The sequence below is a fragment of the Dermacentor andersoni genome, chromosome 1 (genome assembly GCF_023375885.2).
Source record: "Dermacentor andersoni chromosome 1, qqDerAnde1_hic_scaffold, whole genome shotgun sequence".
NCBI lineage: Eukaryota > Metazoa > Arthropoda > Arachnida > Ixodida > Ixodidae > Dermacentor > Dermacentor andersoni.
Genome location: NC_092814.1, coordinates 158964997 through 158989013, shown reverse-complemented (window position 1 = coordinate 158989013; position 24017 = coordinate 158964997). Strand labels below are relative to the sequence as shown.

The following is a 24017-nucleotide window of genomic DNA, read 5'->3' as shown; positions in this document are numbered from 1 at the left end:
TCTGCTCTTTTCTTATCCCTTAACGTTACACCCATCATTCTTCTTTCCATAGCTCGTTGCGTCGTCCTCAATTTCAGCAGAACCCTTTTCGTAAGCCTCCAGGTTTCTGCCCCATATGTGAGTACTGGTAACACACAGCTGTTGTACACTTTCCTTTTGAGGGATAGTGGCAACCTACTGTTCATGATTTGAGAATGCCTGCCAAACGCACCCCAACCCATTCTTATTCTTCTGGTTATTTCAGTCTCATGATCCGGATCCGTGGTCACTACCTGCCCTAAGTAGATGTATTCCCTTACCACTTCCAGTGTTTCGCTACCTATCGTAAACTGCTGTTCTCTTCCGAGACTGTTAAACAGTACTTTAGTTTTCTGCAGATTAATTTTCAGACCCACCCTTCTGCTTTGCCTCTCCAGGTCAGTGAGCATGCATTGCAATTGGTCTCCTGAGTTACTAAGCAAGGCAATATCATCAGCGAATCGCAAGTTGCTAAGGTATTCTCCATCAACTTTTATCCCCAATTCTTCCCACTCCAGGCCTCTGAATACCTCCTGTAAACATGCTGTGAATAGCATTGGAGATATCGTATCTCCCTGTCTGACGCCTTTCTTTATAGGGATTTTGTTGCTTTAAGGGCGGAGAAGTGGGGGGGAAAGGAAAGTCTCTGAAGCAAACTTGCAGCGCCGTGGTTTTAAAGCGCAACCGTGGTAGAGAAACGGAAGGCGATATAAGCGTGCGTGGCCATGATACGCACACGACAAACTGCCTTAAAATATTTAGACTTGAGGGAAAGCTTCGTTAACAAACTATAACACGGCAATCAGCACTCGAATACGACGAGAGAAATTACTGAGACGTGGAAAATTCCCTTGAAAAAAAATCTGGTTTGCGAGACAAATGCTTGTATGTATTGAACCTCTTAAAAGATGAGGGGGGGAAATATGCGCTCACCGGGAGGGCATCGTCAGCACGAGACATCCACAAGGCACCTTACAGAGATATGGAGAGCTTCGCGGCCGGAACGAAGCCTCCCTTCTCCGCCGGCCAAGAGGGGGAAACGCGCTTTCCGATCGCTCAAGGTTGCGCGGACAAAGCATAACTCTAGCGTCTAGGAAAAGCTTAACCAGGTGCGATGGCGGCACGCATAGCGTGGGAAGCTAGCCGCCAGAATAACTATACCAAGGACTGCTGCTGATGAGGGCGAAATACCTTCGTGTAATTATAGTAACCCTAATAGGACTACTTTCGAAAAAAAAAAAAGGAAACGGCCCAGAGGGCTATACTACGAGAGCTATGACTGATAGTTTTCTATATATATATATATATATATATATATATATATATATATATATATATATATATATATATATATATATATATAAATATATATTCATCTCATCTATGGGATCGCATGCGCGCGTTGTTGCTTTGTCTCTGCGTGTAGTATAGTTAAGAGAGCCAGTTTAAGGGCGGAGAAGAAGAAAGAAAAGAAAAGCAAAAACTGCAGCGCCGTGGTTTTAAAGCGCACCCGTAGTAGAGAAACGGAATGCGATATAAGCGTGCGTAGCCATGATACGCACACGACAAACTGCCTTAAAATATTTAGACTTGAGGGAAAGCTTCGGTAACAAACGATAGCACAGCAATCAGCACTCGAATATAATTATAACCCTAATACTAATTGTAAATATTCATCTCATCTATGGGATCTAATGCGCGCGCTGTTGCTTTGTTCTGTGTGTAGTAGTTAAGAGAGCCAGTTTAAGGGCGGAGAAGAAGGGAGGGAAGGAAAGTCTCTGAAGCAAAATTACAGCGCCGTGGTTTTAAAGCGCATCCCGTGGTAGAGAAACGGAAGGCGATATAAGCGTGCGTGGCCATGATACGCGCACGACAAACTGCCTTAAAATATTTAGACTTGAGGGAAAGCTTCGTTAGCAAACGATAGCACGGCAATCAGCACTCGAATATAATTATAACCCTAATAATAATTGTAAATATTCATCTCATCTATGGGATCTAATGCGCGCGCTGTTGCTTTGTCTCTGCGTGTAGTAGTTGAGAGAGCCAGTTTAAGGGCGAAGAAGTGGGAAGGAAAGGAAAGTCTCTGAAGCAAACTTGCAGCGTCGTGGTTTTAAAGCGCAACCGTGGTAGAGAAACGGAAGGCGATACAAGCGTGCGTGGCCATGATACGCACACGACAAACTGCCTTAAAATATTTAGACTTGAGGGGAAAGCTTCGTTAACAAACTATAACACGGCAATCAGCACTCGAATACGACGAGAGAAATTACTGAGACGTGGAAAATTCCCTTGAAAAAAAATCTGGTTTGCGAGACAAATGCTTGTATGTATTGAACCTCTTAAAAGATGAGGGGGGGGGAAATATGCGCTCACCGAGAGAGCTTTTGTGGCCTTTTGTAGCTGCGATATACGAGGCCATGGTCCCAAGATCTTCTTCAAGGTGAACGGTATTTTATCTAGCTGATTGAGAGCTGTGCAGAGGTCATGTCTTTCGTTTTAAAAAGATGGGCAGTAGCACAGCAGATGTTCTATAGTTTCCTCGACACCGCAGTCACTACAGTCGGCGCTATCAGCCATTCCAATCAAAAACGTATATGCATTGGTGAATGCGACGCCCGAGCGTAAGGGGCACAGCACTGTTTCCTCATTTCGCGGAAGACCTGGTAACAGCCGCAGTTGCATAGAGGTATCGAGGGAATGCAAGCGATGTTGAGTGAATTCAGGTGTGTGCCACTTCTCCAATGTCAAAGAGTGCGCTAGCTTGCCTAAGTGTTGGGCTGCGTCGATCCGCGATAAAGGTATTGAAACAAGGGTTGCTCCTTCGTGTGCTTTCTTAGCAGCTTCGTCAGCGAGGTCGTTGCCAGAGACACCGCAATGGCCAGGCAGCCACTGAAACACGACGTCGTGTCCTTTCGCTATCATACGATGGTGCATTTCTCGTATCTCCGACATTAGTTGTTCACACGACCCGCGACGAAGAGATGACAGAAGACATTGTAAGGCCGCCTTCGAATCGCAGAATATTGCCCACCGATTAGCGGGTTGGTTGTTATTGTAATCAACGGCACCTCGGAGGGCAACAAGTTCCGATCCGGTCGATGTTGTTAAGTGAGAAATCTTGTATCGGATGCTAATTGATCGTGCTGGTATAACCACTGCGCCGGTGGAGCTGGTCTGAGTGGAAGAGCCATCCGTATATATGTGGACTCGGTTAAAGTAGAAAGTGTTCAAACAATGCAGAGCTGCTTGCTTCAGGGCCAAGGTAGGCAGGTCGGTCTTCTTTCTTATCCCTGGAACCGTAAGACGCACTTGCGGTTGTTTTAAACACGACAAAGCTGAGGTTGGACGTGTTGAGGGTGTGAAGCGCGATGGTAGACAGGCACGATGGATGCTGACCTCGTTGGAGAAGGACGCCTGTGGTCATCGTTCTAGCAGGCAGGCAAGAGAGCTTGATTGCATGCCTGAAACATGACGAACATGGGCCCTAAGGGTGTCGGTGCTAATGTAAGTTGTGATCGGATGGTCTCGAGCCATTATAATGGTTCCTGCTGTTGAGGCGCTCCGCGAAAGTCCTAGGCAAACACGTATTGCCTGTGCTTGCACGCTCTGAAGTTCTCGAAGATTTGACTTGCATGTTTTAGCAAGCACAGGAGAACTATAACGTAGCAATCCTATAGAAAGTGCTCGATATAACTGTAGCATGGAGCCCACTGACGGTCCCCGTGTTTTCCCGGCGATGAACTTGAAGGCATGAACAATAGATGTGAGCTTCTTCTTCAAGTGGGCAACTAGAGGGCTCCAAGAGAGGTCCCGGTCCACAATCACACCCAAAAACCGATGATTTCTCTTGTAGGAGATAGGCTGGCCATTAATGCATACTGGATAACGAGACATTGGTTTTTGTGTAAAAGCGACTAATGCACATTTTTCTGTTGAGATGGTAAGGCCTTGTGTGTGAAGATAGTGAGATGCCTGTGTTGCTGCTTTCTGTAGCCTTGCGCGAACCTGCAGATGAGTGACCGCTGATGACCAGATGCAGATGTCGTCGGCGTAGATTGAGACACTCACTGTTTCCGGTAGGGATTCGGCCAGACCGAGAAGCGCGAGGTTGAAAAGAATAGGGCTTAGAACACCACCTTGGGGAACTCCTCGGCATATGTAGTGGTCGGTAGTCGGACCATCTTCCGTACGTACGAACAAGGACCTTTGTGTCAAGTAGTTTCTGATCCATCGATATACTCGCCCTCCTAGTTCAATTGTCAAAAGTGCGTCTAGAATGGTTTGATGGGAAACGTTGTCGTAAGCGCCTTTCACGTGCAGAAAGAGCGCTACTGATAATCGTTTCCAAGATTTTTGCTGTTCTACAGATGACACTAGATTGATGACACTGTCAACCGATGAACGGCCTCGTCAAAATCCCGCCATAGAATCAGGGTAAATCTTGTGGTGTTCTAGGTACCATTCGAGACGCATGAGGATCATGCGTTCCATGAGTTTCCCGACGCAGCTGGCAAGTGCTATAGGCCGATACGATGCCAGTTCGAGCAGCGACTTTCCTGCTTTTAGTAGCGGTACCAGGCGGCTGCGTTTCCACTCCTATGGGACGACACCATCTTGCCATGAACTATTAAAAAGGCTGAGGAGCTCCCTTCGTGCTTCTCGGCCTAGGTGGCGCAAAGCAGTATATGTTATGCCATCGGGCCCTGGTGAAGACGAACACCTGCATAGCGGCATAGCAGCTTCTAACTTTTCCATAGAGAATGGAGCCTCTATACTGGTATCTCGTGGACCGGGGATGTCGCTTAAAGTCATGTCAGAAACTAAAACTGTGCCGCCGGCAATTTGCGCGCAAAATTCCTCTGCAACGTCTATCTCATGGCGGTTTTGATAGAGAGCAAGGGCGTTAAAAGGGTGTCGTTGCTGGGGTCTTGAGCAAAGACCCCGTAGGGTACGCCACACATGGGACAATGGCTTGCGGGGGTCTAGTGACTCGCAAAAACATTTCCATCTTTGATTCGCTAGCTTATCCATTCGGCGTCTTATCTTCTTTTGCATGCGCCGAGCTTCTCTGAGGTCAAGAATTGACTTTGTGCGCCTGTACCTCCTTTTAGTACGGCGACGTATTGTACGAAGCCTTTCCAATTCAATGTCATTCTCTGTATGTTTTTTCGAATGTGGGAAGCAACGCGTGCAATCTTGCATTGCGTCTGCAATTATGTCTTCTAATCTGCATGCGATATGTTTCTTGCAGGTGTCTTATACTCGATCTTGAAAGACTGACCAGTCGATTTGGCGAGATACATCCGGTAATGCGGCGTCTAGTCCATCGATTCTCACATAGGTCGGAATATGATCACTTCCATGGGTTTCAGTATCAGTGAACCACTGCACGCTCAAAGTCAGGCAACGTGACACCAAAGTCAAGTCAAGGCAGCTGCTGTACGTTGTTCCTCGCAGAAATGTCGGACTTCCATCATTTAGAAGACACAGGTTGTGGCCTGATGCAAAGGATATTAGTGACCTACCCCTCGAATTTATCCTGGAGCTTCCCCATATATCGTGGTGAGCGTTGAAGTCCCCTGTTATTATCCAAGGACCGGGAGTAGCAGCCATAATATATTCTAGTCTCTTGCTGTCAAACTGACTTGTTGGGGATAGGTAGACGCCAATAATAGTAAATGACAGCCTCTTATTTTTCACACTAACACAGACGTATTGATTACCGTCGTGTGGCGCTACGGGTTGCGAAAAATACGTTAGGTCCTTGCGAATGTAAATCAGAACCTTACTACTACGGACACACGTTGTTGACACAAAAGGTTCATATCCTGATAGTCTTATGGAGGCTGATAAGTTCGGTTCACAGATCACCAATATAGGAAAGTGGTAGTCAAACACGAACTGTCGAAAATCCAAAATACGAGACCTTAGGCCTCTCGCATTCCATTGGAATATAGAGGCACTTCTCACATCATCCCGGAACGATCGCTGTTGCTGTCGATGAGCCATGGTTCTGCTGTAGAAGTTCTCAAGCACTGGACTTCTGAAGGCTCGCTAGAACCGGATTGATGGCATCGTGTTCTTCTGGACAAGATACAGACACCAACGGCTCGAAGTGCGTTCTAAGTCAGAAATTTCGTTTTCATGTGTGGCCCGAAGACAAGATGCATGAAGGTAGAGGATTTTTGGAGGCGCCTTTATTCTTTCTGTAAAATTACACCTGCAGCGTGCACGCTCTACGACACACAAATCACATCAAGTAAAAGGGGGAAAGAGAGTGAGAGAGCTTTAGCGAAAACATTGGACGACAAGAGTCCCACAGTAGAGAGAATAAAATAGAACAAAATTTGTCAGCGGCATATGACTTGTGTTAACGTATGTGTAACTCTCGTCAGTAGTCACAAAATGTACCCAAACAGATATTGAGAACAATACTAGAAGGATAAAAAATAAAAGGGCCAATTTTTTATAAAGGTATCAGTGCTATACTGATATGGTCAAGCGTAACCATGGAAGGTTGTGTCTGGTCTTGTAAGACCGAACAAAAAAGAAAGGCGCTTCGCATCTTTTTATTGAATTTTGAGCATTTTTTCTGGCATCGTTTGTTAAACCTAACTAGCTCGCATAACTGGCCACAGGCAACACGTCTTCCATACTGCTTTGTAAAAGCAGTCAATATGGTCTCATTATAGCTGCAGTTTGGCCCTTTATGCGAAAAAATTTAGGCGTCTCCTGAAAAGGTCATGGATGCCAGGATTACTATAGTCAATGATAGCCGTTCTACACGCCGTTTATAGAAGGCCTCCATATCATATCTCGTCAATTATGGGAGGCAGGTTAAGGAAGGCTGAGAACAGTGCCGCAGCTTTCGTGTTCAGTTCGCTTCAATATAAATATGGCAGGCAAAGTCTCGCGTCTACTAAACAGAAAGCACCCTTCTTTTAAGCGGTACTCAGTGGCAGATGAGGGCAGTGGTATTTGAGATAATTCCTTCTCCGTGCCATATTTAAACCCTCTCGCAGCCGCTCCAAAATAAATGAGCAAGAACACAGCACATTCATCAGCCCCGTTCTATGTGGCAGTCATAGACGAGAACGGCAGGCAAGAACAGCTGGAAACATCGAGCGTAGCAACCCTGGAGTCTGTTTATTGTAGCGGTTATGTTCTTTCAGGAACGGCGTTGTATACGGTCTCCGCCGTCGCGGACGTTGCATGCTGTGGCGGCCAGGGTGCTTGCTGTCGCTCGGGATCGTCGTTAGGCTTAGAAGTTCTGGCTGGACTCCTCGGTGATGAAGACCTGCCTGGTGCCACCGGGAACCTGGCTGGTGGTCACCCAGGAGCGGTGCTTGGCGCGAATCAGGGACAGGTTGCTCTCGGCGGAGTCGGCGCGATCCTCGGCCGCCTCCAGTTCGCGTTGGAAGCGGCGCACGCGGGTCAGGTTCTGCTGGCTCAGACCCTCCTGCGAAGGGGGAGCACAAAAGTGCGTCACTTCTCCGCGAGCTTCCGAATGCGCGCATGCCTCAAGGGGTGATTTGACCAATGCTGTAGCAACAGTTGCCGCATTCGCTATTTATCTGACGTAAGGCTTCATAGCTCTTATTTCTTGATGGCCAAGCTATTCCTGTAGGTACATATCTTGAACCCTACAAGATGATGACGTTTTCTCCTTACTCATCTTATCTGATTGACAGTAAGTAGTGTCGAATTTTTTTTTATTTACCTGGTAATTTTACAGGAGTCTCTATGTTTTGTACAAAAACTGCCGTTGTTACTATCGCCAGCGACACTTTTTGCGAGTCTTCCGGTATTTGAACAAAAATAGCCCATATGTACGTAATTCTTCTTGTGCTCATATCCTCTGATACAATCTAGCCTGAAAATTCCAAAGCACGCACCTGTTCATTGAGCTGACGCTTGTAGACCTTGACCTTCTCGTTCAGCTTCTCGACGGCGTCATTGAGCATGGTGATGGTCTTGTGGTCCTCTTCGGTCTGGAGCAGCAGCTCCTTGGAGCGGTGGTCCTTCTTGCGCAGAATCTTCTGCGTCTCGGCGTGGCGCTTCTTCTCTTCCTCCAGCTCAATCTCAACATCACGGATCTGGAAGCAAAATAGCAATAAAATTAGTCCTGGAGCCCTCATACAAACAAAATATGTGCAAGGAATATTATTTCTGCCATGAAGGAGGCAGTGATGTCGCTTCGGTTTTGCGTATCTTGAAGCCCGCTTATAGCTACCTGTTTTGTTCGATTATTGCAGCACACCTGGCAGGGCGACCTTGTAGAAGGACATCGAAACAAGATTACCATAAAAACGTTATATGAAGCTTTAATCCGTAGATAGTAATCATTGGCCCACTCGTGTGGCAGCAATTCGCGGCATCTTTGGTAAAGTGTCACGTTCAAGTTCCTTCCAAGTACAGACCTGCGAGTTGAAAGAGTACGAGCTGATGGCTAGCTCAGCCTCACGAATGTGATAATGATGCTTTCAACTCTTTGCAGGTGGGGCAACGAAGTGGGCGACGCAGCGTATTTCACCTAGTCCTGTCGACGCTTCATTGTCTAGACGAAGGGAGAGAGTGCTTTAAGATGCCAGGAGAAAATTGCTGCATATGTGCCTGTAGCTGCTAGCCCTGCTAGAAGTACCAACCATAAGGCGAAAAGAGGTCATGCGCGTTCTGCAATTCCAAAATTGCTGATCAACAGCAGGAGAAGCACAAGACCTGGAGTGCTTACCCTAGCCTCGAGCTTGGCGATGACACGCTTGCCTCCGGCCAGGGCGTTCGCTTCCACTTCCTCCAGGCGCACCTGAAGGTTGCGGACTTCGACCTCGAGGGACTTCTTAATAGATTCGACCTTGATGTAGCGCTCCTGTTCTTCAATCAGAATGTCCTTGGTGCTCTTCAGCTCCACGATCGTGCGCTGGCAACGTTCGTCAACCACCTGGAGAGGGGAAGGGAAAGCCGGCTCATTTCCAGAGCAACATTTGTGCCTTTATCGTTTGCGTATCCCTTCTTGATTCTTCTTTATGTGGTCTCTGTCAATATGCGTCTATTGGAAAACCTATAAAACTGCATTAACAAGCTGAAGATGTCATTTATTTATTTACTTAGGAGCTACTTAAATAGGTCTATGTGTCAAAATTAAATTATTTCTAGGTTACTTCTAAAAGGCCGGGAAGCCATGAACATGAGGTAACAATAAAATGTTTTCGCATACATCGTGGTTTATGTTAGCAAATCTTTTTTGGTATTGAAACATGACGGTCCACTCTCCGTGATTTTCATCCAGCACGGGATGGAGAGTGCGCAGCCTGGCGACGTGCGCTTACCCTGAGCTCCTTGTGCAGCTCGTCGTAGTCGGCCTGCAGCGCAGAGAGCTCGCTCTCCAGCTTGTTCTTGGCTGCAGCAATGTTCACGTTGATGGTGGTCAGTTCGTTCACGCGTACCTGCGATTCCTCCAGGGACTGCTCGGCGGCCCGCTTGGAGCGCAGAGCCTACGACAGGTGCAGAAGAGAACCGCGCATGTATCTCGCATAACATCGTGCTTTATGCCTCTCCACTGTTTTTTAAATATTAGTCGCAATATTTCCTCCCCCTCACAAGAATATAATACTTCAGCTCACTTTTGTTTAGCGCTGGCGTTGCGCACAACGCCACTGTTCTTGTTTCCAGCAAAGGCACAACGTACATCGAGTTTCAAGTTCGTAGATGTGTGATTTTCTCTCAGCCAAAAGTAATCATGCATTTTGGTAGAGGCGTACATATCAGCTGTAAGTTATTATAAAAACCTTCAAAGCATCCGCTACTCCGTTTAATTCTACTATCTTTCGAAGCGTATTTGTAAATATGGATGTGCCCTGCGTCTGCGGCTCAACATGTCACGTCAGTCTCAGTGCTTATGCCCAGTCATCGTGCAAGATGTAATAGGCATTCCAAAAAGCAGCTTACTGATTCGAGAGCCACGCGCTGTTCGTCCAGTTCGGCCTGCAGTCCCTGGCAGCGACGCTGGGAAATGGCAAGCTGGTCGGCACACTGCTGCAACTGGCGGTGAACCTCGTCGTAGTGGGCCTGCAGCTCCTGCGGGTGCACCAAACATGCGACGCAGTCTCAGTTGTTGTTCTCGTTGTGGAAACATACGCAGTTCTTGCCTTACAAAGAACGCTGAGGGAATTAACTGTCATACATTCGTTCTCGTTTGGTTTTCTTCATTAAGAAAACTTTGAGCCAGGAGCTGTGCGTAAAAGTTTGGGCCTGAGAACTGCTCCTTACGACAAAAACAGTAACATACCAAAAGGATCCCGAGAATGTTGAAGTCAAAAGAAAATGTCGCGTGTTTAATTTTGGTCAGGGAAGAGTGACAGGTGAGACAGCTAAAGGTAGCCTGTCATCGAGTGTACTGACCATTAGACTTTGCTATTTGCAAGGCAGAAGAGGCTGCCGTTTAGAAGATTCAGCACTCTAGGGCACCACATTTTCTAGTTGAACAGACTTGAGCGTTAACGACACCATATTTACAGAGTGCGAGCAATGGCGGAACGAGAGTCACTACTGTGCAAGGGACTACTAAGTCGAGAGACATTGTCGTGCTTACGGTGATTTGCATGGACTGCTTCTTGATGATCTTCTGGAGGTCCATGTTCTGCTTGTTGGCAGCGTCCAAGGACATCTCCAGCTCCGTGATCTGGGCCTGGTACTTCTTCTTGATGCGTGCAATCTCCGTCTTGAGCTTGGCCTCTGCCTCGGCAAGGCGCATATTGAGCTGCTCCACTTCCAGCTGGTACTGCTTGCTGTGGGTGAAAAAGAAATTAAATTTGATTTATTCTTTGACATTCATGAAACTTCGCTATGATGTTAATGCGCAAACTTGAAAGTATGGTTTAAGTGCACTTGTTTTTCGATATTTGTGATCTCAGTGACAAATAAGTAGCGACGCTTCATAGAATTGGGTCTGATCTCACATGAGAATCTCAGGGCCCTCGGTGAATACACTAGAAAAACAATTACCAAAAAAATTCAATATAATTGGCAACAGAATGATGGCTCCAAGATCACTATGCTCTCATCGCATAAGTATGCAACGAACCCGTCAAGTATTATTCTGTTTCGCAAAGTTCGACGAAGCCTGCCATTTTGGGCTTCCCATAGAGTTTACATGTGCTCAGCTAGTAAGTGCCCTTACTCTGTCATTATGCATTAACACCCTTACTGTGCATTACTGTACAATTGTGCATTAGTACCCTTACTCTGTCATGTTATTGAGCATTAAGAGGGGCCTGTGTAAAGCAAGGGAAATGACCATGCCATACAGACTTCAAAAGAAAAAAAATGTTGGTTTGCCGGAAATATAAGCTAACGCTCTGAACCGTCGTATTATGCGAAGTAGTTTAATGAAATGCATGTAAATTCTGTAAATTCTGTGTCATAACCGTGCCTTGAAATGTGCAGCAAGATTTTACCGTTACATAACATAAGTATTAAGCCATCGTATGTTCTTACATGATATGTGATGGCACACACTGACTCTTATTGGAGAATGCACCTTAAGTATAGCGGCCGTATTCATAAAGAGTTTCGTTCGTAAATGCTCCTTGACATTGGCTGGCCACCTTATAGCTAATAATATGTCTATCACCATTATGTTCTGAAATTTGCATTTACGAACAATTCTAGCGCAATAGCTTTTTTATATAGCGGGCCCGTATTCACAATAAATACTTCTGTTAGAATAGCTTCTAGTAGCAAATATCAGCCAATGTTTTGTGAATTCAGCCTCATATATGTCTGGAATTTATCATCACCTCATACGTGTATCGAGGATCACGTCATAACTGTAGCTGTTTTGGTAATCGGAAGGAGCGTACAAGTTTTGGATAGTGCTTAAAGCAAACAATTGCAGTGAGAAGTTTGAATTTGACATTGTGGTTTACATTGCAAGCTTGGCCGTGGTTTGTCGTCGCAAAATCACAATGCGTACGTATTAAGGAGTTTAAAACGAGGTCAAGGTTGCCATCTTGCGACATTTTGGAGGTCACATCGCCTGAGCTATGTCGAGCCGCAAGGACGTTGGCGCCCCAAAATGGGGGAGACCATTCCCCCTCTTTCTCCCTTCCTGTCTCAGTCACCCCTCGCAGCATCCAACAGAGCACTATTTATGCGGTTGTGTTATGCTCAAAGCGGCTGACCTTTAAAGCCTTAGCTTCGCCCTGCTTTCATGATGAGAAACATTTATGTATGAGTTAACCAAGGGAAATATGTGAATGCAGCATGATTTTCGTAATTTCTTAAGGGTTTTTCTTGATTCATTCTGCTGGATTAGGCGATATACCCTTGTGGGAGTACAGAACCACTTGAATTTTGCCTAAAGCGCAATATATGAATCATCTTCTTGTCCGAATGTAGCGGCAACAATGTCATGGACTTCATATATAACACCTGACAGTCAACCTTGACAATGTCATGTAAAACATGCCACATGGGAGACCGAGTACATGCGGCTAAACCTCAGTACTCAACAGCGAAATTCCGTATATTAGCAACGGTTGCTCTCTCTCTATATATATATATATATATTTCGCAACTGACAGCGATGCATGTGTTGCAGAATGCGTACAATGAAAACCGATTTGGTGTTGCGCAAGTTCTCCAGACGTTGGTTTAAGGGGAACAGTGACACAAAAAATGTGTTACAGCCACATAAAGCAATACTTGCAGCAAAACATTTGCACTATCAGACAATTCTCAAGCTTGTGGCAAACTATCTTTCTTTCTGCAAAGAAAGATCGGATGCCACAACTGGACAACCAAGCACAGGTGCCAGATCAAGATGAATGAACCGAAAACTCTTACCTGTAGACATCATCCTACTGCAGAAATCACAGCACTAGCGGGAATCTGAACATTGATTCCCCGCACTGAATCACACATTGTAAAGCCAGAAATTTAGACATTTATTCTTCTAGAGGGAATTGATTACACTAAGTATGCATCCGAGGCAGTAATCAACAGTACCGTTGTACCGATAAGTCGGGTGTCCCTAAAGTTTTGGGGGCTCACAGTTGTCATCGCAAAGGTCCACTGAGAAGGGCACGGCGGTCGGGCAGGTCTAAAGCCAGTAGTAGAAGTCGTAGAAGCTGAACGGCCTGCGACGGCGGTACACGGTGGCCAGCGGGTCGTCTCTGTATGATGGAATCTCGTATGCGATGGCGTCCGGGTTGAACCACTTGCGGTTGTGCTCACGGCGAAGTCGGTCCTGCACCTCCTGCAACTCGAGCTCGGCCATCAGCGAACGGTGGTCCTCCATAGCGCGGACGTGGCGATCGTGGGACGAGTGGACGTGCAGCTTGTTCTGATTACCGAAGCGCCGGGACAGCTTGTCGTCAGGGTAGAGCAGCCGGTTGAGTAGAGCCCTGCTGTACTCTGGATGTGTGATGTGCGACAGCGACATGCTCCGCTGCAAGGCTAAGTCATCGCCAGTGTCCCATCGCTTCATCAGGCGGTACATGGAGGGAATCCTCGGGTAGCGCGTCATGAAGTACGAGTCGTCGAAGCGCCTGCTGGAAAGCAGGGCGCGCGGAGGCATGATGCCTTCTCGTAAGTACAAGTCGTCCACGGTCTTGCGGTACAGGCTGTCGCCGTACTGCTGGTTCCGGTCGTACACCATGTGGAGGTAAGGCTGTCGTCGACGGGTTCCCATGGTGGATCCGCCGAGCCTCGACTTCAAGCCCGACGGATACCCGACTGCGGTGGCGCTGGCCGCGGGACCCGCCCCCTTACCCCCACTTGTTGTTATTTCGAGCGCTGCCCAAGAAGGCGCTGGGCCCGGCCACCGGCTCCTATTTCCAGCCGCGCGCGTCAAGGCTGAGCGTGGCTCCTCTTCACACGGCCCCCTGCGCGAGTCTGGGTGACCTGATATGTTGCCGCCCTCCGAGATGCGCAAGAATGCGTTTCGGGCAAGACAGCTGCTTTTGGATCAGCTCCAGATGAGGGGGCCCTGTCTGCACCAGGGGCAATGGCTTGGGTTTGGCTTCTTCTGCGCATTCTTGCGTGCATTCAGCCGTTAGCTCATCGTTACGTGGCTCGAGTGGGCGAAATTTGACGCTGTGTTTCTCAAAATTCCAGGCGGTTCTTCCGTGTTGTCAGTGGGCGCAGTGGGTCTTCGTAGAGATAGCAGGCCAAGGACGCACCGGCAGCGTGTCAGAACGAATCGAAAAAAGGAAAAAAGGTGTGGCATCTCGTGTTTGTCTCTCCAAATGCGATAACTTGTCTGCAACGCTATAGCTGGTGCTTCAGTCATCTAGGTTACTGTCCTTTCTAAAACTAGTTTTCTTTTAGTTTTTCATTCAGGTATGTGTCTTCAATGGCCTAACAAAATCTTGCGATGCCATGCTTCAAACAATCGTTTGTTTTTCCCCTCTGTCAGAAGGAGTTTGATATCATCGATATCCATCTGCCCCATTGTATAGATTCCCTTGTCTTTATCATTTGATGTACATATCTTTATGACGAAAAACTGATTTCACGGCGATTATAAAATGGTTCCATGTCCATCAAATCTGAAGAAATTTAAGTCGTGAATTGTAAGTGGGGGCACACACAACTGCAGTTTGAAAATGGCGAAAGAGTGATGTTAGTCTTGTTATGTCTAAATTTTTAAGTTGGTAGAATAATTATAATAATGGGTATGTATGTGTCTCAGTTCCTAAATGCGCCACGTTGTATGAAATATTTTAGAAACACTGTGATTTCAAACTGCTTTCTTTCCAGATGGAATGTGCACTGGCTTTACAAAGCTTTAGAAAATTTTATACCACTCCAAGCTTGAAATCTTGCCCAGCTTGCTATCATTAGAGTAAAAGGGCACCTGCGGTTTTACAAAATCTTATTATACTCTATCCGAATTCAATAGTTAAGTATCAAAGTTGTGTCTGCCGCGCATTTTTATTTGACAAATTAACAGTCCATGCATAAAAGGATCCCATCAGGGCTTTTTCGGCCATACGCATACATATCTCATGCTAGCTAAACCATAAAACAAGTGCCGTCCACATGACTACCATCATGCTCGGTTTCATGTGGCAAAGCAGCAGCCTGAGTAGAATCCGCGCAGGGCCTATTTTTATACGCATGGTATTGCGCAAAGCGGCGGCTTTTTAAGATGATCGCCACTGTAGATTGCTATGTATAGCCTGTGTACACGCACCACATTCAGCACGGTACTAAATAAGGCCACCATGTTGTCGCCATTTTGGTTCTTTGGTTGCCAGCACCTTTTTGGATAGCGCGCGATTTTCAGGATGCGGTAGAGTCAGAAATAGGCAGCGAGTCAGATCCACTTGCGAGCGTAACCTAATGTGTAGTTGCCTACCAGTGTGAACTTTTAGGTCGTTCTCAATTTAGGCTTCGAAAGAGTAGCGCTATCAACTTGTGTAAGCGGTTGGAAGCATGCAGTAAGGTCATGGATCCATAGACAAAAAAAGTCTTGGAACATTGTGCACGAAACGCGTCCTCGATTAAGCCTTGCTGTTATACTGGACAAAAAAAAAATGACGGCAATATAGTATGGCGTGCCTATGCCGCTGCCAACTGGGGCGTGAAATGCCTCATCCCAGCAGCTGTTCATGCGGCTTGAAGTGCCGGGCGTGATGACTATTCGAAACAGTCGTCCGCCTTTTCTTAAATTTTACATGGCCTGCTTGCTTGGTGAGGTACATAAGTCTATCCTGACAGTGGGGAGTTAACAAATGCTGGAATCTAGAAAATATAGTTTTTCGGCGTTTCACCCTAAAACACTTTTCAACTTCCGTTTCAGCCGCGTACTTCGTGACACTGATTTCGTTGTCTACAGCATCGAAAATGGTTTGGTACTGAGACAAGGAACCGAAGGCGCATTGTTTTGGCATGGTTGTGGAGTGACCGTGAGCATAGGACAAACATGTAGCGACTGCGACCGCAGAACAAAAACTGCCAAGCTTCACATTTTAAGCGAAAAATGTGAAGCTTAGCGACTGCAGCGGGGTTTACTTAGAGCAAAGGATATCCATTAGGAGATCGCACTGATATTGCCTATATGTAGGAATGAGATCTGTCGGAGTACGTATGCTGAATCCTGCATACTGCGCTGCACCGAGGGGCCAGGTGCACGTGCGCCCGGCTCCGCGAGGCAGCGCACCATGGTAGCATATTGCTTTGCCCTAAAGCGTCCAAGCGGAGTGTTTTTCGCGTATCACGATACTGAATTTGCTACATGCTGCACGATACGTGCTGGCTACAACTGCGCACGTTCAATGGCGTGCGCACGTGGCCAGCCAGTGCAGGCATCGCGGCATTAGCCGTTCTGACAAACATAGATAATATTTAAGCACACACACCCCCACCTAAATATAAGGGCACGCACCAACAAATAATTTCGCACATTGATCACTTCTTAAAAAATAGATGCCGGCCAATCATGATAGCGAACATAACGTTAGCAAAGGCAAGGCCGGCCAAATAATAAAGCTTACGAATGCAAAGCTGTGTGAATTCCGGTCCCAGCTAGGCATCATAAACGCAAATAAGTTTCCTGCAACTGTACTGGTGTTTACTGCTGATAACGCACATGTTGTTTACGCATGGATTCAGTTAAGTGTTTGACATAAGTGAACATAAGGGCTGCTACGGGGCATGTCAAACAAAAAGCCTTGTATATATCGGGAGAAGCAATAATCTCCTCGCGACAGCGCATACACTGACTCGTATTAAGTACCAGCAACCACAAGGAGATCTGGCTGTGGAATCTGTTTTTAAAAATATGGAGCACAATGGTGAGATCGTACAGTTTCTTTGACACTTTCCCCTAATGTATCGATTTCCGCATACGTTCGAATAATTCAAATTGTGTGGTAACCTCCACCTTTGCAGCGCAAGCGTAAAGCGTAAAGTTCCTCGCCTTTACGGCTAAACTTTGTTTGCTTTGCTTTCTCGTCGTTCCGTGCCGCGATAGTCCAGCGAACGGCAGCCTGCAGATCTACCGGTAAGTAAGCAGCTAATTTAAATGTAGCCTTTCACATACTTTACACGGGCAAGATTCAAGAGTCTCCTCGTTTGCCTTGCAGAGAGAGATCAAGGACCCTATAACGTGAAACTATTTCAATATGTTTTTATCTCAATCTGCTGACGTCAAATTTGTGTAACCGCCGACGCAAGCATCGGGCGGTGATCAGCAGGGCTGTCTGAAAAGACCAATCAAATGCTCTCCTCGTTTATAGGGGTCACTTCTGTTTGCTTTTAAAACGAATAACATTGCCTACAGTGAGCGGCTTGTCGTATCTAATTGGCTGACAAGAGGTGAGGAGCACGCTCAAGTGGAGAGGGATTCGATGGGGTCGAGCCAGTGCACTGAAAATCGATAACCGGAGGAAGAGAGTGGTGCCGGCGTCTGCGATTGGTCCGCTTTCCCTTACTTAGCTTGCGATGGCTGGTCGAAAATCGCGGTGGCATGCAACGGAAGGTTAAGATTGCAGCTAAGATGGATCTTCATCAAAGAAGAGTTGGCAGAGGGAGGTCGTAAACGTGCCGAAAGTGCTCGGAAACGTTACACGGCCACGCAAAAAGTTTTATTGTACGCAAATAAACCCATGCTCTGCGGCAGGTGCGAGTAGCCCGTGCATGAGCGATCGGCTGCAGCCATCTTTTGTTCCTTTCGGAACCGGGCGGCCCGCGGCTACTCGGGCTAAATTTCAGTTTTGTTCCGCGTATTACTGCATCTTCAACGCGTACACATAACTTTGACGCAGTGAGTTTTCGTGCACGTGACAGGCAGGTGAAGTGGGTGCAGCCCGAAAACTTTTGACCAATAGCGGAGGGCTAATGGCGAACAGGCATTAAATCACAAATAGATATTTTTCTTTTGTTCGGTCCAATGATGCATAATCAGTGTGTACGCGTCATATCAGATGGGGAGCTATCGCGGTTTTCGTGACGTCGCGTGACAGACAGGCGAAGTGGAGGTAGTTCAAAAAAGTTTTTGACCAATCGCGGAGAGCTGATTGCAGAATTGGAATAGAAAAGTTTGGAATAGCTTTACGTTATAGCGCCCCCAAGTTGTCCACGACATTTCACCTCAACGGGTGAACGGCGCTATTCTTTTATTGCACAAATCTTATAGTAAATTTGCTTTTCCCAGCACGTGCTTCACATATAAGTATCTAGAAGCGTGCTCCCTGTGTTAGGGCAAAGTTTATGGATGACTGCACATGCAACGCGTTACGTTGGAGCCGCCGCTAGGCCTTACAGACGATATCAAGGCAGCGTACTCACCGCAGGGCTTCGATCTCCTCTTCCTTGATCTGGAGGCGGCGCTCGTACTCGTGGCGCACCTGGGCGAGCTCGGCGGTGAGCCTCTGGCACTTGGCTTCCTCCTGCTTGCGCAGGGTCTCAGCCTCCTTGTAGGCGGCGGCCAGCTCGTCGCGCTCGTTCTCCAGCCGCTTGATCTCCAGCTCGTACTCGTGCAGCCGGCGGATGGCGTCGGCCAGTTGGCTCTTAGCCTCGGACAGGTCGTCTGCACCGGGATGTGTGGGGCCGCGGGTTAGCCGAGGCCATGTGGCCCGGCCGGTCGCGCTTCGCTATTCGTGGAAGCATTAGCACGCGCACACTTGAGTCCCGGCAGCTGACCGTGACAGCTTATGTTTACGGAAGACGTCTTTGCTGACTTTAAGCATTCGTTGCTGCTTGCACCACTTTCCTAAAGCACGTACGATAGCCCTACTTTGAGAAACCCTATATTATTTTGCGCGGGTCTCTTCGATGCTATAGAGCGGCCAGAAAACGTCGATTAGCTGATAATACAAACTTATTGGACTGGTATATACAGAGACTGCTCGAAACTAACTGATAAAAGATTCGCAGCGCCTGAAGTATGCATTAACTATATGTCTCGGCAGTCGCAATATGATAAATGTACTGGCCCCCTTTAGTCCTTCCACACAGCCAAGAAGTTACGTGTAGTACGCGCACGCTCTGTATTTAAAGTAAATGAAGATTTACCGTAGTAATGTGACTCCACCACTCCACCACCGCCGCTTCATGAAAAGCGGCCCAATTTTGCTAGCATTATTTCCAATAATGCGGATAATGTAGCTCTTAAGTGCACTCTACGCTGAATTCAACATTGTAAGAGCAGCAGAACGAAAATACGGCGCTCCAGCCAACGTACTTCAGCTTCTGTTCCGCCTAACGTTTCCTTTTAAGGAAGAAGGTGGGCACGAATTTTTACCCTTTCGTGCCTTGGAACTTTGTTTCATATCGTTCCTGCTTGTTACCCGAAGTGTAACACAGTCCATACTGCTTTGTGACCTTCAAGTGGCAATGTCGATTCCTGCAACATTTGTCAACAATGTTTCTTTAGCAAAGCAGTGATGGAGAAGTAATGAAAACATTACGGCGGCTATGACCGGTAACCTTTACTCAGTAGTGTTAAGCATCTGCTAATACGAAGAAAAGTTGTTTTCATACTTGGTATATTCGACTAGCAGTTTCAACACGTGGCTTAGAAAACTATTCAATTACAGCAGTGACAAGCCTGATAGTTTATCTAGCTAATCGGCGAATGTGACCTTCTAACTGCTGTTCTTTTTCTTCAGCTGGGCTCCACTGCTATTTCTTTCACTTCCTTATATTTCCATCGAATCGTTCTGCTGCTACGGTAGCTGGATACTATAATGGGCTAATTTCTCGAACGCAAGGATGTCGGGAGGGCGACGAATAATTGCGCCCAGAACTTTGTGACGGAAACATTGAACGAAACTTGCAAGGCTCATTGTTAAAGACAGGTAACAGGGCTAAACACAAGCAACGACAATGCGGCCCAATTTCCCCAATTAGCTGGTCTGCTTGATGTTAAACGAGGGGACGCACAATAAGGCGAAGAATCTTGTTATCGGCGACCGTGCTTGGGCTTGAGTAGGCTGAAGATAATTGCTCCGCCTAGAGCAGTGTGCTCTCGAGGCACAATTGGGACGGAGGCTTAATCGTTACTAGAATTGCCAAATGAAGGGATAAGTTAGTGAGGCTAAAAATAGTTGAGCACCTATCTTACTGCTGTTTGGCCTAATTATCACTGCAGGGAGTACTAGGATACTTTTGTAGTTCTTTCTATATCTTTTTGTGTGAACAGAGTCCCGCTGATATCAGAACAGCCAAAGACTGACTCCGTGACGTACCGCAGAACCATGTGCCGCGTCAAAAACTTTACTGTTAACGTTATGGTACCGATCGCGTTTTATAGCGCTCGGCTGTCAATTCAGATGTTGCTAAGTCAAGCTTGAACTGTAGCGCCACAGTTACATGCCAATACCTATGATTTCACGGCATAGCGTAAGCACTGACAATATTTTTGACCCTTTCCCACAAGCACACTTCCTTGGAGCTTCGCTGGGACAGAATCCAAGCACGCGAGCCAGTCATGTGCTTGGATTTGGTCCCTGCTTTCTAAACGCGAGAAGTAGCACCTGACTAGTACTGCTGATGCCAACCGCGTTTGCAGCGTGACCTTCAGCCTAGCTCAAGCTGAAAGGAATCACAAGTTACGCGGGCACGGGGACAGTGCCTCGGCGGCACGTAAAGCAGCAGCGCAAGGCAGTAGCATGCTTGCATAGACCACACACCGACGAGCTTCTTGTTCTCCCGCTGGAGGGCATCCCGCTGCTCGCGCATCTTCTCGTACTCGTGTTGCAGCTTCTGGATTTCGGCCACCTTCTGGCGCAGCTCGCGCTGGCTTTGCTCCAGCAGGATGGTGAGCTCTTCCACCTTGGACTTGAGGTCGATGTTGAGCTTCTCGAGCTGAGCTACGCGCTTCTCCAGGTTCTGGGCATGCGCGGTGGCCTTCTCCAGGTCCATAATGAGCACTTCCACTTCGCTCTGCAGGCGTGACTTCTGCTTCTCCAAGTTGCTGCACCGGGTCAGCAGGGCCTCGAGCTGCTCCTCGTACTCCGAGATCTTCTGAGCCATCTTGCGCCTGGGGAAAGTAAAAAAAGGTGCGCCCAGAGGACAACGCACGTTCAGAATGGGCGCCAAACAGAATAATGCAATTATTTAGCCCTTGTGCCAGCTCTCAAAGGCAAATTTTTTTCAACGTTATCCGCGTATGAAATAAGTGAAATATTAAAGTTTCGGTCGCGAAGCATATTAAGCGGAAGGCGGTTTAAACTTTATAACGTTCGCATAAGGTGTGTGATAGAGTGCAAAAAAAGGGAAACAAAATTTTGTAAATGTTCACAGGTTGTAGCGATGCAAATTGACTCGCAAGCTTTAAAACCACATGTGTTATCACACAGATTGAGTTTGCAGAATTGGTAACACAACGCCAGTGTCCATTCGCATAAGAAATAGAGGTTCTCTCGTATGCCGTATTTCGGAACAAGCTGAATGGACCATAGGCTAAAATAATGTTGGCCATTTACTACGATGTACTTTATTCGTTAAACGCTGTTTTGAAGTGACATAAACTGCTCGTATTCAAAACGCTTTGGTTATTCGTTTGGCAATCACTAAAAATTGTAACTCGCCAATTAGAAAACAGCCAAGTCCTGCCGACTTGACTTTTTGAGAGAGTCGAACAGTCGTAATAAGTTCAATCTGGTCAGCACCTGTCACTGTTTGACTCTCTCTAAATACCATGCGTGATCAAGTTGGAGCTCGCTCTTGTGAGATTAACGACTTACGCGGCGAATCCAATGTTTATACTCTCAATCGCATTAAAGTTTCCCAAGTAAATAATTCATTTCTTGTGTATTGACAAAGTCTGGACTTATAATTCACTGTTACACATCGCAATTTAGTCGTGACTGTTGATAGTTAATCTACAAACGTCACGTTCTTGTATTCATGAAAACCAAAACAAGTCGTTGCTCAAGAGACAGTTGTTCCTTGCAACCCTGGTTATCTCGTGCGATTTTGATAAATAATCTCGTTAAGCTGTCCTCGATGCCTTACTTCTGCGACCATCGCTTGCCCGTACTTCAAAGCAAGAGAAAAACGCCTTCATCGGCTTTAATCTTCGGGCGTTCTAACTTCTACAGTGAAGAACTAAGTAGAGCGCTGTGAACACTCGTCGTGCTAAACGTTGTCGCGGAACTTGAATATGGCACTGGAAGGAAAGGACCTCGGCAAAAGGTCATTCGATAACTTGGTCCAAAGCAAAACCGCACTCGACAGTAAAAGAAAGTCCCGGTGCCTTTTATACGCAAAGGGCGGTAAAGTGTGACGCCAGCAGTGCTGTGTTTGGTGGCCCGAAACTTAGGCATCAGCACTTTCCTCCCATTTTAGTGCTCCGCCCGTGAGAAAATAAAGCGGATCAGGCTGGTAGAGGAAGCGTTGGCCGGCAGCTCTTCCCCAGCAGACAAATGGGCACCGAAGGAAGCGAACTGGAGCGCTTCTACTTTCAACAGGACGCGCTTTCGGATAAGCTTCGGAGGCAGGATAGTGTGTACAGGGCATGGCCTTCTTCACTCTCCCCACGACTTACCGCAACTTGAGCACATCGGTTCTTAAGCTGTTTTTCGGCGCCCGGTAGCATTCATTTAATTTCTTTGCTACTTCGAAAGAGAGAATGCCGTTATTTAGTGAGGGATGTTGGCAAACTTTGAAAAAAGAAATAAAGTCATAATAAAGCATCACTGAGCAGCCGCGATCTCGCTGCCCCGAGTTTCTTGCCTCAGCTCAGCGTGTCAACTGCAATTGTTCCGTATTTGTCATCCTTAGCGACGTATGGTCTGCAGCCTGTTATATGGAATATATTCGAAGCCCTCTTCCATAATTCATACGTGGCACCTTGCGGAAGTGGGGATCTCGACCGGACATGTTCTGGTACGATGGAAAGTAGTGTAGACTTGCCAAATTCGTTTAGGAGGTCAGAAAGAACTGACGGATTTGAACTGTATATCTAGCGTACCCAGTGTCACACCTCCAAACAGCGTCATCGAGTACAAGCCATCACGCTAATGTTCTTGTGGCAGCGATATTAACTGTAGTTTACTTTTGCTTCTATGTCTTCTCGCCTGGGTAAAACAGTACATTGCAACGAAAGAACGTCTTGAGTAAGCTGGTGCGTACCAGTTTCCTGTACATTCTTTCCAACCACACGAAGGAGACGTACGCAAGAGAATAAGTCACACACACACGAGGAGCTTGTGCGTGCGTAATATGTTCGTCGAAAGAATGTGCCTATACGTACAGAAATACAATTGAAAATTGAACATCGTGACAGCGAACACCTCCTCGCCATCATTTCCCCTTCCGTTTGTAGCCACAATTCTGCACATCTTCCCGACTTCACTTTGCTATGCATGCAAGTGGGAGGGGGGGGGGGGGGAGAGTTGGATTCAGAGAGCCCTGTTGAACCCTTCCCTTCCCGCCCTATAAGTTACTGTGCCTTTCTGCGCCAGCCATTGACAACTGGTGCGAAGTCCTTCTCTTTGACTGACGCTGCTGCACGCGTGACAGTAATGCTAGGCCACATACCTGAGTTCCTCGACTTCGTCAGCGTGAGCCTGGACTTCAGTCTCATACTTGGTCTTGTAAGCGGCGGCGTCGGCGTTGGCCTTGACCAGCTGCCTCTCGACTTCGAGCCTAGCCTCGGACTCTTCTTCCAGCTGAACCTTGAGTGACTCGATCTCGACCTCAAGGGTGTGCAGCGACGATTCAAGGCTGGCGCGTTTCTGCGAAATTGCAACACAAACGACTGTTTAGCTGAGGAAAAGACGTATTCAAATTGCGCTTAATCGTCTCGCTTGCGTTCTGCGCTAATGTCGACTAAGGCAATACATAATCGGCTGAGCCTTGAACTGAATTTGCGACGGCTTTTGCCAGAATAAGGACAAAAACAACTTGTGCAGCACTGAACATTAAACTCACTTTCAAGTCGCACTTGCGTACAGTTTGAAAATCCGCTGAAAGTCTGCCGCTAGGCATCACTTCCACCGGCTGCGTTTGAATGACGCGGATTGTGTGGGGGGACAAATAAA

General features: G+C 47.0%; 2 protein-coding genes across 2 annotated transcripts in view; both read right to left on the bottom strand.

Annotated features, from left to right (window-relative positions):
• Positions 1–6196: 6196 nt before the first annotated feature.
• The window catches only part of Prm (Paramyosin), a 32200-nt gene continuing 14379 nt past the window's right edge, over positions 6197–24017 (bottom strand). The window contains exons 6-14 of the mRNA XM_050195343.3: positions 23515–23711; positions 20661–21010; positions 18316–18556; positions 10610–10805; positions 9967–10095; positions 9348–9512; positions 8753–8959; positions 7917–8117; positions 6197–7480 (exon numbers count right to left, since the gene is read on the bottom strand). Of these exons, the coding sequence (XP_050051300.1) occupies positions 7283–7480; positions 7917–8117; positions 8753–8959; positions 9348–9512; positions 9967–10095; positions 10610–10805; positions 18316–18556; positions 20661–21010; positions 23515–23711 (1884 nt within the window). The 3' untranslated portion in view covers positions 6197–7282. The remainder of the gene's footprint in view (positions 7481–7916; positions 8118–8752; positions 8960–9347; positions 9513–9966; positions 10096–10609; positions 10806–18315; positions 18557–20660; positions 21011–23514; positions 23712–24017) is intronic.
• LOC126547372 (uncharacterized) lies at positions 12942–14147 on the bottom strand. The gene has a single exon (XM_050195350.3). The coding sequence runs from the start codon at positions 13709–13711 to the stop codon at positions 13121–13123; it is 591 nt and encodes a 196-aa protein (XP_050051307.1). The 5' UTR covers positions 13712–14147; the 3' UTR covers positions 12942–13120.